The sequence below is a fragment of the Dama dama genome, chromosome 17 (genome assembly GCF_033118175.1).
Source record: "Dama dama isolate Ldn47 chromosome 17, ASM3311817v1, whole genome shotgun sequence".
In the NCBI taxonomy this organism is placed as follows: Eukaryota; Metazoa; Chordata; class Mammalia; order Artiodactyla; family Cervidae; genus Dama; species Dama dama.
The window spans coordinates 61,480,240-61,492,723 of NC_083697.1; the positions used below are offsets into that span (position 1 = coordinate 61,480,240).

Genomic DNA, 12,484 nt, shown 5'->3' on the forward strand with positions numbered 1-12,484 from the left:
GGTTGCCAATTCCCCCTCCAGGGGATTTCCCAACCCAGGGATCAAACCCTGTTCTCCTGCATTTCAGGCACATTATTTACAGTTTAAGCCACCAGGAAAGCCCTAACCACTGGACCACCAGGGAATTCTCAGGCCGCTTTTAATTTTGCAATGTAGTGAACGTGGCTGGAGCTTAAGAAATTTAAAAATGTTCTTTTAAATTTGTTTGTTGTTATTCTAGCTAACAAGAAACTACAACTTGATGCACAAAATCAAAACATAACATTAGAGACCTTAATTTAAACACTGACACAGCTCTATCAAAGTAGAGTGTTCTTCAGCCTTTCCCCTGAATTTATTGTCTAAACCTAAATGTCTTCACAAGATTTATTCTTCCACTCTGTACTTTCTTTCATTCATTCACCAGTTTATTGAGCATCCTTTGCTCTGAGGCTGGTCTTCAGATACTCAGTCTTGCCACCAAAGACTCTATGTTGGATCATTTAAAATGTGAGTACCTGTTTTTTTTTTTTTTTTTTTTTTTAGTTCTACCACTTTATTGCTACCAACCCATTTCCCTCCACCCTCGTGCACACATGCTCAGTCATGTAACCCCATGGACTTCAGCCCGCCAGACTCCTCCGTCCATGGACTTTTCCAGGCAAGAATACTGGAGTGGGTTGCCATTTCCTTCTCCGTGAGTACCTGTTGGTGCTTGGGAGAAAGCAAGAGCTCTCGGAGAAATGCTGGATGAGCAGCGTGAGTGAGCAGGATCCATTTCTTAGGAAGGAATATCTGAACTTTCTGAAAGTATGACAGGCTAGTAATGCTTGTGCACACGAAGTCTCTGCCCAGAATGACGGGAATTTACCAGCAAAACTTCGACGCTTCATGGTATGCCTTACAGAGTGAAAGTAACAAATGCGGCACAGTCATACTGCTAGACATAGCAACCCATAAAAAGGGAGAGGGAAATATTGAGAGATGTTGGGGGGCCCCACCTGTCCCAGAATTAGTTTTGGCTAACACACAATCTCTTCTTTACTCTCAACTGTTTGTCTATAAACCCAGCCATGAACTTGAGATCTCCAGCCCATCACTTCTGTTCTATTTCTGTATTTATAACAGTCACGCTGTATTAGCCTTCTCTGGAGAAACAGAACCAACAGGATATATTAGAGATATCGATATATAAGGGGAGATTTGTTATAGCAACTGGCTTACGTGGTTAGGGAGCCTGAGAAGCCCCATGATCTGCTGTCTGAAAGCTGGAGAACCAGGAAAACCAGTGGTGTATTTCAGTACAAGTCTGAAGGCCTGAGAGTTGGGAGGGCTGATGGTGTAAGTACATCCTGGTCTGAGTCTAAAGGCCTGAGGACCAGAAGCACTGAGGTCTGAGGGCAGGAGGAGATGGAGGTCTCAGCTCAAGGAGAGAAAGAGAGAGAGAGAGAAAGAGAGAGCGCGCATTCCTCCTTCCTCTTCCTTTCTGTTCTATTCAGAGCCTCAATGGAGGGGATAATGTCCACCAAACGTTGGTGAGAGTGACCTTCTTTACTCGAATGCTAATCTCTTCCAGAGATACCCTCACAGATACACCCAGAAATAATGTCAACCCGGCTGTCTGGGCAGCTCTTAATGACACATGAAAATTAACCATCACACATACTCATCATTGGCTTCGCTGGTGGCTCAGATGGTAAAGAATCTGCCTGCAATGCAGGTGACCCAGGTTTGATCCCTGGGTTGGGAAGATCCCCTGGAGAAGGGAATGGCAACCCACTCCAGTGTTCTTGCCTGTAGAATCCCATGGACAGAGGAGCTTGGCAGGCCATAGTCTATGGGGTCGAAAAGGATCGGCTACGACTGAGAGACTAACGCTTACTTATACCCATCATTAAGCTACAATGGTCATGGCTGGCGCTGCCGAAGTTTCTTCTTCCCCCTCTTCACCTCTCCCTCCTCCTCCACACCTCCCCACCCCACAACATCAGCTGACACTTCCTGAGCACCTACTATGTGCAAGGATTCAGGCTGTGTGTTTCATATGCATCTCATTTAATCCTGAAACTAGCCCTTTGAAGTGTAGGTTCCATTATTATACAAGCTCAGGAAATTAATTTACCTAAACCATTAAACATTATCTAAGTCATTAAACCATCATCACATAGAGGGATTTAAAAAACTGAGCTGTAATTCACAGGCCATGGAATCTGGGGCTTTAGTATACTTACAAAATTGTGTAACCATCACCACTGTCTAATTCCAAAGTATTTTCATCACCTCAAAAAAAAAAAAAAATCCATACTCATTAGCAATCACTCCTCATTTTCCCCTCAATCCCTGTAAATCACGAATCCAATTTCTATCTTTCTGGATTTGTCTATTTGGATATTTCTTTTAAATGGAGCCATACAATATATGTCTCAGCATGTCTGCTCAGTCAGTCAAGAATCCTCCTGCAATGTAGGAGACCTGGGTAGGGAAGATCCCCTGGAGAAAAGGAATGGCAGTCCACTCCAGTATTCTTGCCTGAGAAATCCCATGAAGAGAGGAGCCCGGCAGGCCCGTCTCTGGGATTGCAAAGAGCTGGACACTACTGTGAAGTTAAACCACCACCACCACCACATACAATATCTAGTTCCTTATGTCTTGTTTCTTTCATGTAGCATAATGTTTTCAAGGTCCATTTATGTTGTAGCATCGGTACTTTATCACTTTTTATGACCAAATAATATTCTGTTGTGTGGGCACACTATCCATTTGTCAGTTGATGGACATTTGGGCTGTTTCCACTTTTTAGCCGTTACAATAATGCTACTGTGAAAACATTCATATATGATTTTTTTTCACGGACATATGTTTTCAATTCATACAGAGGCACTTTTTTCACGACATTTCTCGATTTGCTAGTATCCTTTGAAAATACTTTTTCTGGAAACAAACTTTTATGCCAGAGAGGCATGACTGCACACCTCCAAACTGCCATTTGCTAAAATGGTCTTTCTGCGGCGTGAGCTTTGACTTCTATCCTATCTCTCCTGGTATGGCTTGATTCCCAGAGATGAACATCAATTCTTCACGCCAGTGGAAAACCCACTCCTTCATCATCATCCATAGAAGACCTGAGGTCTTCAGTCAGGACGCTGGTTCTTCCTTTGTGGCCAGAAGTTATTTTTCGTTCCTTTGGAACTCCACGGAGCTTCCCTTGGGCCCTTCCCTTGGCGTTGTTCACTCTCTCCTGCTACCTCCTATGCCTGTCCAGGGCATGCTTCGGCTTTGATCATTTTTGCTATTCCTTGTTAGGACACGTGTTGCTTTACTCCACAGGTGCTAAGGAATATTCACAAAGTGAATAAATTCTTGATCCGTTGCAGTGATGTTGTGATTTATAATAAGCAATTTGCTTTTGGTCTTTGTCCACCTTTCTAGACACAGGACCACTAAAACTCTTGGAATTTCCTGTTTAGAGAGTGATAAAGGTGTCTTTTGTTATGTTAATGAGGTGACTTTTGGAAAGTTCCTAGGTCCCCTTGGGATGGAGGCTGGTTGCTAGGGTAACCAAGTTGTGACTAGAAGGTCCCCACCCCCTGAACTCTGCGGAAGGGAGAGAAGGGGGAGAATGATTACAACGGCCAAAGGCCAATGAAGAGATCAGTCATGCCTCTGTATGAAGCCCCCATAAAACCCCAGAAGGATGGGATTTGAAGAACTTCCAAGTTGATTAACATGTAACAGATTGGATGAGAGCAGTGTGCCTAGGAAGAGCAGGGAGGGTTAACCCCGTTTCCCCACAACTTGCCCCGTGTCTCTCTTTCCTTTGGCTGTTCGTGAGTCACATCCTTTTATGTAAACCGATGCTCTAGGAAGTCAGATGCTTCCCTGAGTTCTGTGAACCACTCAGCAAATTAATTGAACCCAAGGAAGGAGTTGCAGGAGCCTCCAATCTATATCCAGTTGGTCAGAAGCACAGGTGACAACCTGGACTTGGAATTGGTGTGTGAAGTCAGGCTGGGAGTAGATAATGTCAGAATTGAGTCGAATTGTAGGACACTCAGCTGGTGTCCCAGAATAGCATGGTGTTGTGGGAGAAACAATCAAACCAAACACATTGTAACTGCTGTCAGCATCCTAGTTACCAAGTGCCAAGTGGTTCTCATTCTCTTGAAACCAAGTTGAATATCCTCCGGGAGTTGGTGTGACAATGACTCTATTTTTAACCGGGTCTTGTGGTGGGGAAGAGCAGGTTGCAGAGTGAGGTCATGCTTCTGCAAGTTTCCGACTTCTGTGCCCTCTACATTTCAGCTGTGGGAGAGGAGCCGGTCAGCATCTCCTCCTGGACTCTCAGGAGGGTTTGCTGTCGTTGCCCCTTGCTCCTTTTCAAAGGAGGAACATGGCAGAAGGGCAGCAGGGTCAGGCTTATTTGGGAAACTATGATCAAGTTTAGTCCATGAGCAACTCTTCCAGTTTCTGAGTTTTCTCTTTTTAGCCCTCCTTTAATGTCTCAGGAAAACTGAGATGGTGAGACATTCAAGTGAAAGTGTCACTCAGTCGTGTCTGACTCATTGTGACCCCATGGACTGTGGCCTGCCAGGCTCCTCTGTCCATGGAATTCTCCAGTCAAGAATACTTGAATGAATAGCCATTCTCTTTTCCAGGGGATCTTCCCAACCCGGGGATCAAACCCAGGTCTCCCTAATTGCTGGCAGATTCTTTAATGAGCCATCAGGGAAGCCATAAGCTTCCTTTTATTAATTTTTTTTTTCATAAGCTTCCTTTTAAACGTACCTGGACCTGGGTTTTCTGTAGATCCTACTTGTTTAGATCTCTTCAGTCTTATTTGGATAGCCTATTGCTCTCCACAGAGCACAGAAATGATTTTTAAAAATAAAGGATCCAGGATTGAGAATTATGGAAGTGGTTCTCAATCCTGGCTAATAAACAGAATCACACACACACACACACACACACACACACACACACACACCACACTCTTCCAAGTTTTAAGTAAATCCAGAGGTCAACACCAATAACACCTCTCCTGCTGAATTCATTCGGGTTACACATTTTGCTTGGCTGGGTGGAGAACTTTAATAATTGAGTACCTATTCTCCACATTGCCACAGCTCATTTGTTCCTTATTGTCTCACACTTGGCCCTCTTCACACATTAATATGACCTGCCTACCCCTTAAGGTCTTTGAGAATTCAACGCTGCCAGAGACAGCCAAATCATCTGCCCTCCTTCCTCACCCAGCCGCCTTGGCAGCACAGGTAACTCTAGGGAACCATCAGCGTCTTTGAGCAATGATTATTCTGTCTGTAAGTCTAAGTATTCTGAATTCTGGCTGAGAGGGCATCACTGGGGAGCTATTAAAAATTATCCATGCCCCCTCTATGTTCACTCCTTCCCTGGGGGAATATACAATTTCTTCGAGGAGGATACATTTTTCATATGGGAGGAAACGTAGTATTTTAAGGAAAATCGTTTTGAATGTGAGATTTGTTAGATTGTCTGATGTTAACAGTTTCCCCTTAATGAACTTCCAGATTATAACAGAGTTTCTGTTGGCAAGGTACATGTTGGCAGGGAATTAAGAACTTAGCTGGTAAAGAACCTATCTGCCAGTGCAGGAGATGCAAGAGATATGGGTTTGATCCCTGGGTTGGGAAGATCCTCTGGAGAAGGAAATGGCAACCCACTCTAGTATTCTTGCCTGGGAAGTTCCACGGACTGAGGAGCCTGGTGGGCTACAGTCCATGGGGTCACAAAGAGTTGGGCATGACTGAGTGCGCACACACACATGTAATATTTAGTCTTACAGCCCCACATGTTACTATCAAGTCCATCCATCAGAAAGGTTCTTAGATTCCCCTGAAATGAGTGATTCTGCCCAGTCCTAGATCAAGCAGAACACCTGGAGCAGATGGAGACCTCTCTTGAGTCTAAAATCATGTAAGGTTTCAGTTCAGTTCAGTTCAGTCGCTCAGTCATGTCTGACTCTTTGCAACCCCATGAACCACAGCACTCCAGGCCTCCCTGTCCATCACCAACTCCCGGAGTCCACCCAAACCCATGTCCATTGAGTCGGCGATGCCATCCAACCATCTCATCGTCTGTCGTCCCCTTCTCCTGCCCTCAATCTTTCCCAGCATCAGGGTCTTTTCAAATGAGTCAGCTCTTCGCATCAGGTGGCCAATGTTAGGTTTAAGTAAGTAAAGTTGCTCAGCTGTGTCCAACTCTTTGTGACCCCATGGACTGTAGCCTACCAGGCTCCTCTGTTCATGGGATTTTCCAGGCAAGAGTACTGGAGTGGGTTGCCATTGCCTTCTCCAGGGGATCTTCCTGACGCAGGGATCGAACCCAGGTCTCCAGCATTGCAGACAGACACTTTACCGTCTGAGCCACCAGGGAAGCCCGAAGGCAAACGCAAACCGGGAACTGCAGGAGACTCCACCCTGTTGTATGTACTTGGATCCAGGTTTAAACAGTGACGCCTGGATGTCCCTATTTCACCTGCCCACACTCTTTCCTTTCTATCGTATTCAGGATTTAGTCTTTTTTTTTTTTTGTAAGAAGTGGAGTTTTCTAAATTTAAGGTAATTTCTCTATTTTTGCCTCCCCGCCTCCTGCCAAAGAAGCAGAAAGTTTATCTCAGTCAGTTGGGAGGTAATTCAGGTTTCCTCAGTACATTTCAGGTTCCCCTCTGAGTTGCTTCTCGGTCCTAGGCATTTTCATAGAGCTCAGGCTGGGGATTGGAGTGATGCTGTAGGGTGACATTTGTCATCCACCCAGCTTGTCCTGCTGGTCCTCAGCTGCTTATCCACTCCCACCAAAATGATGTTGCTTCCCCTTAGCTCACTAGGTCTCTCTCTGCTGAGCTAGTTCACACCATCACACGGATGAGGGACAGTTTAGCTGGTCTCTCAACTGTTTGACAGTTACATTATTTTAAGGCCAGTGTGTCTCACATTCTAGTGCATTTCAAACTGTATGTGCATCCTAGCCTCTTGGAGTCATGGTAAAATGAAGCTTGTGAGTCTCTAGGATGGGATTAGGGCAGGGTCCAAGTATCTGCATTTCTGACAAACTGCCAGCTGATGCTGAAGCAGCTGATCCATGGACCACACTTTGAGTAGCAAGGCAGTAGGGACCATAAAGGCTCTCACTTAAATGGAGCTCTCAGGCTCTCTCTTCTGTTTGCTTGGGGGAAGTAATGTGATCAAATTTAAAGATTTAGTTAGATGGTTGCAAATGCACTCCCCCTTTCCACCTCTAGGGAACATTATTGCTGAAATGAATGAAAGAATAGCACTTCCCTAAGATGTTCCAAAGGCTTCCCTGGTGGCTCAGTGGTAAAGAATCCACCTGCCAACATAGGAATGTATTCCTGTATTCTAATACAGGAATTCTTGCCAGAGGCAGGAAACTCTGATTCCATTCCTGGATTGGGAAGGTCCCCTGGAGAAGGAAATGGCAACCCACTTAAATATGCTTGCCGGGGAAATCCCATGGACAGAGGAGCCTGGTGGGCTACAGTCCATGGGGTCACAAAAGAGTCGTACATGACTTAGTGACTAAGCAACAAAGATGCTCCGAAGGCTCTTTTCAAGTACCCAGGTAGGCTTTGTTAGAATGATGTCACTCTTGACATTCACCATGCCTTTATCATTTATCTTGTTCCCATGCATCCCACCTGGGAGAAGAAAAAGAAGACACCCCTTCCTCTCGTGTGGTCTTCTTGGCATTTATGCCCTCATATGCTTGCCTTGAGTGTAGATTAGACTGAATGCTGCAGAAGTTTTGGGATGTCACTTCTGTGGTTTACAGAACCACTGACTTCCTTCTTGGACACCTGCTCTTTCTTGAATCCTGGGGGATGCAAGTTATCATTCTGTGAGCAATTTTATGGGGAGAACCACATGCTGCAGCAAGAAACTGAGACTCTGAGCCCAAGAGCCTGCAAGGAACTGAATCTTGGGAACAACTGTGTGTGAGCAAGTGGATGCTTCAGTTCCGGCTCAGTCTTGAGATGCCTGCAGACCCAGCTTAACAGACTTGGAGCCAGAGGTGCCCAGCTAAGATGCTGCTGGGTTTTTGACCCACAGAACCTGCTATTCTCAGTTTCTAAGTTTTGGGGTAATTTGTCATGTAGCGATAGATATTGAATATACCCATCTAACTCAAGATGACAGGCATTTTGGAAACGCCATAAAAATGTCCCATGAAGATTGTTGTTTAGTCTCTACTTATGTGCAACTCTTTTTCCACCCCAGGGACTGTAGCCCGCCAGGCTCCTCCATCCAGGCAAGAATACTGGAGTGGGTTGCCATTTCTTTCTCCATCTTCCTGACCCTGGGATCGAACCCCAGTCTCCTGCATTGGCAGGCAGATTCTTTACAACTGAGCCACCCGGGGAAGCCCCCCATGAAGATAGGACACAATATAACAAAAGGAAAGAATCAAAATTCTGGTTCTAGGGTGGCTACATGGTCTGAGGCAAGTGAGTGGCTCCATATGACACACATATTGACATTTACACATTGACTATTCATGTGACCTTTAGCCTTTTTTCTTTTTTTTAACGTGCAACTCTTGGGTGTCAGAGTTTGAAACTCAGCTTAACCTTTGTAGCAATAAAGTGACTACACGGCTTATCATCTTGCCTTGGAGAGAAGAAAACTGGTAAAACCAACATTTCTCACGTTGCTGAAATCTCCAGGCTGGCAGGAACTGAAGGTTCTTTCTCCACCGCCCCTTTTCTAGTCTCAACAGCTGAGTTTTCTGACTACAAGAAAACCACCTTTGATTATATAAAGGTATTAGGAGTTAGGGAAACACTAGGCCTTTTGTTACCAGCAATCTGGAGCTTTTAGGAAGCAAAGCCTTGGGGGTGGGGGTAACCCCTGGGAGTTGGGCGGGTTTTGTGTCGGCTCCGGCTCTGGGGCTTTCATCAAACCTCTGGGAGAGGAATTCCTAGTTTTTTCAAAGTTGGGCCAAACGGACCCCGAAGGCCTAGGAAGCTGCGTCCCTAAGCCCTCAGGGTTTACGACTCCTCCCCCGAGAGCCGCGCAGCCGGGGCCGTCCCGGAGGAGGACGACCCCCGCGGGTCCCAACTTCCCGCCGCGAGCCGAGCGTGGGGGTGGGCGGGCTGGGGGCGGGGCCGGCCGCGCTCCCTCCCCCGCTCCCCTCCCCCGCTCTCCCCACCCACTTCCCTTTCCTCGGCCGGGCAGCCCCGCGGGCGCGACCTCTCCGGGCGGTGACGGCGGGGAGGAGCCCGCCGCCGCCGCCGCCGTCGCCGCCGCCGCCGCCGCGGGGGGAGCCATGCCCCGGCCCCGCCGCGCCCCGAGCCCGCTCCTGGCTGCCCGCCGCCGCTCGGGCCGGCGGAGGGAGTGAGCGGGAGCCGCGGGCGACGAGCCGCCGCCCGGCCCGCGATGTCACCATTGTTCAGCTGGGTGGCCAAGGTAGGCGGCGTCGGGCCGGCGCCCGTTACGGCAGCGGACCTCCCGGGAGCTGGCGTCCCGGCGGGCGCGGCTCGGGGAACCTTGGTAACCGGCGGGCTGCTGGGCGTCCGGGCCGCTGGGGCTCTGCGGCTGAGCGGGGGTGGGATCGGACCGCGGCGAGGGGCGCCCCTTGCCCAGGGACCGCGTCCGGAGAGCGGCCAGCGCGGTCCGGGGCGCTCACCAGGTGGTTCTCATTCATTAGACTTTCTTCCCCGAGGGGAGAAAGAGCCGGGGGCCTCACGCCCATTTCACGGGTAGGGAGAGTGAGGCTCGATACCGGGCGGGTGGGCTTCTGCGGCCCCCAGCGCGCCCCGGGTTCCCCGCGAGGCGTGTCCAGGCGGCGGGACCTCGCGTGTCAGCCTCCCGGATACAGACAGGTTTGTGCTCGGTTGTCGGGACCGTGCAAGGAGGATGCCCGGAGGCTGAACTCGGCGCGCTTAGAGGATGTCTGTCTTTTGTTTTTAACTCCCTGGTTTCCAAGGGCGGGTTTAGGGGGGTCTGAGTTTTAAGTCTAAGTTCTTTTTATTTCTCTGAAGTTTTATTTTCAGAACATTGGCGCCTTCAGGATCACTAAGCGTTACAAGTCCAGGCCAATTCCGCTGTTGCAAAAACGAAGGGATTGGAATGGATTTCTAGAGTTCCCACCAGTTTGAGAAGGCAGGGATAGAATAATATCCTCCCGGGGTACCAGGTGTCGTGTGTTCTGAACGATGCAGCTCTTGAAGCCTCTGCAGGCCGGCGGGCTAATAGGGCACCTTTCTCGAGTGCAGCGGGCTCCTCTCTCTGCCAGCCCCTTCGCAGGGCTCCCTCTGGGTGTATGGCAGGTTAGTTGAGCAATTAAAACTCCCTGAGAGAACCCGTTAGCCGTTCTGTGACCCTTTACAAATAATAGGTGGTGGTACCTCTAGTTATGATGAAGTGTTTTTAGAGTGTTAAAGTACATTTTTACAAATACCTTTATATGAGGCCGATAGGCTTTGCTTGTCATTTAAGTGATAATAAAATAGAGACGCAGAAACCAGGTAACATTAGTTATTAGACAGGCTCTAAATCCTACTGTCTTCTCTTGCCCACCAGAATCTTCAGTTGCTGAAACACAGCTAGTAGTAAAAGTGAAGTGACTTTCAAACGTGTTTTTAGTCGTTGTGAATTAGTTTTGTACTGAAGACAAATTAACAATGCCCAGATTTTCTGGCTTGAAGTGATAGCTTATTGGCTTTTCCTAATAGTGCTAAAGTTTAAAAATGTCATATAGTTTAAAAAGTAATTCAGGGTGTGTTGCCTGAGTATTCTGTTACTCATTCTAGGTTGAGGATTTGAATCTGCTTCGATATTGGGTTGGGCAATAAATTTGTTTTCTGGTGACATCTCATGGAAAACCCGAACAAACTTTTTGGCCAACCCAATATTGTTACACTGTAAGGCCAAAAGGAGTAAGAAAAAAAAAGACTTGTTTTATTCCAAAATCAAAAGGTAAATCTAAAAAAACCTTACTGCTAATACTGTTTTATAGTTTTATGTACTTTCCTAAAACATACAATATAAGATGCTTTACACTATAGTAGTGTGGTGAACTTTTGTTTATATTGGCCTACAGAGGTGATGATGAAAAAACAGCAAACCAAAGCCTTATTTTAAAAAAAAAATCAAGGATTTTGTAAGGATTGTCAGCTTTCCGCGACTGGCAGTACTTTTGAAAAGTTCATGCAAAAAATGAAAAGCATGTGACCAACTTGATCTAAGTTCTGAATCATGTTATTCCAAAATTGTTTAAACTACAGAACAGTAGCAAACAACTATGAAATGTTTTTGGAGCAAAGTTATCTATCGGTTGTCAGCATAATTTTAAGAAATGTTATTCTTTTGTATTTCATTTTCCTAGGTCTTGTGCTATTGTAAATTGCATCCTATAACTGATTTTTGTAGACTGTATTATTCTATGAGCACTTTTAGAATATGAAGTTACTGTTTGAAAGTTCATTTCTTGGCATTGTAAGAATGGCTTTCTATGGAACCTATTTGGTGTTCAGTTAAGAGGCAAGTCATTAACACACTTTGCATTATAGACTAGGAAATGTTTTAAAAGTAGAAACGAGGCACAGATATGGTACAGAATGTGCATACTCCCAAAGTGTGTTTATGTTAGACTTTAGAGTGACCTTTCAAGAACACACAAATGCACACGAGCACACACCTCACACAAACGTTTGCACATCTATTAAAAATTCCTAATTTGACCTTTGTAATTTGCAGCCCAACACCTGTTAGTGAAGAAGAAGGGGAATAGATGTCTGTTACTTGGGAGTAGATGTCTGTTACTTGATGCAGGTGGTGACCTGAACTTGAATTTAGTTTTCTTTGATGATGCATTAATAGTGTGTGAATACTGAACATGTAGAGTGAGTCATTTTATCATGTAAGAATAAAGCCAAAATAGGGAAGAATTTTATTTCAAAGAGATTATCTGTTAAAAGAAAAATTAACATGCCTTTTAAAAATTAGACATGTCCTGGAGCATTAAGGCATGTGTGCATTATATTGAAAGTGGGGCCAGGTTTATGGAGGTGTAATTTCTTTATTTTATTTTATTTTTTTGAGGTATGATTTCTTGATTAGTCTTTCGTCAGGGACACTGGAATTTTTTTATGTAGATTACACTGTTAAATAAAAACAAATTTCTCAAGCTTTGTGATTTTTATATTAAATCCACAGACATCCCTGGCAGTTCTGAGTAATCTATTGAGTATTTCTATGTGTCCACTTCCCTGTTGATGAAGACTAACAGCAACATAACTGCCAGATAATTTTCTGAACTTCCTTGGATCTCTACTGCCTATAAAAACGGTGGCTAAGATTACTGCTAGTATCTCAAATTTGTGGATTTAAAATGTACATGTCAACTTGTCAGATAAAATAGAGAATGAGAGCTAAATATAGCCAAATTTTCTGTGTTTTCAAGTCCAAGTCGAGTTTCAGGTAGCTCATGCCTTGTATTAAGCTATTCT

General features: G+C 45.7%; 1 protein-coding gene across 8 annotated transcripts in view; it reads left to right on the forward strand.

Moving 5' to 3' along the window:
- The window catches only part of TBC1D1 (TBC1 domain family member 1), a 224,886-nt gene that overhangs the window by 71,186 nt on the left and 141,216 nt on the right, over positions 1-12,484 (forward strand). Inside the window, exon 1 of one of the 8 annotated variants that reach the window (XM_061164548.1) lies at positions 9,329-9,440. The exons of the other annotated variants lie outside the window; for them this stretch is intronic. Coding sequence (XP_061020531.1) covers positions 9,411-9,440 — 30 coding nt within the window. The 5' untranslated portion in view covers positions 9,329-9,410. Of the gene's footprint in view, positions 1-9,328; positions 9,441-12,484 lie in introns of those variants that run through there. 8 annotated transcript variants of the gene reach the window in all.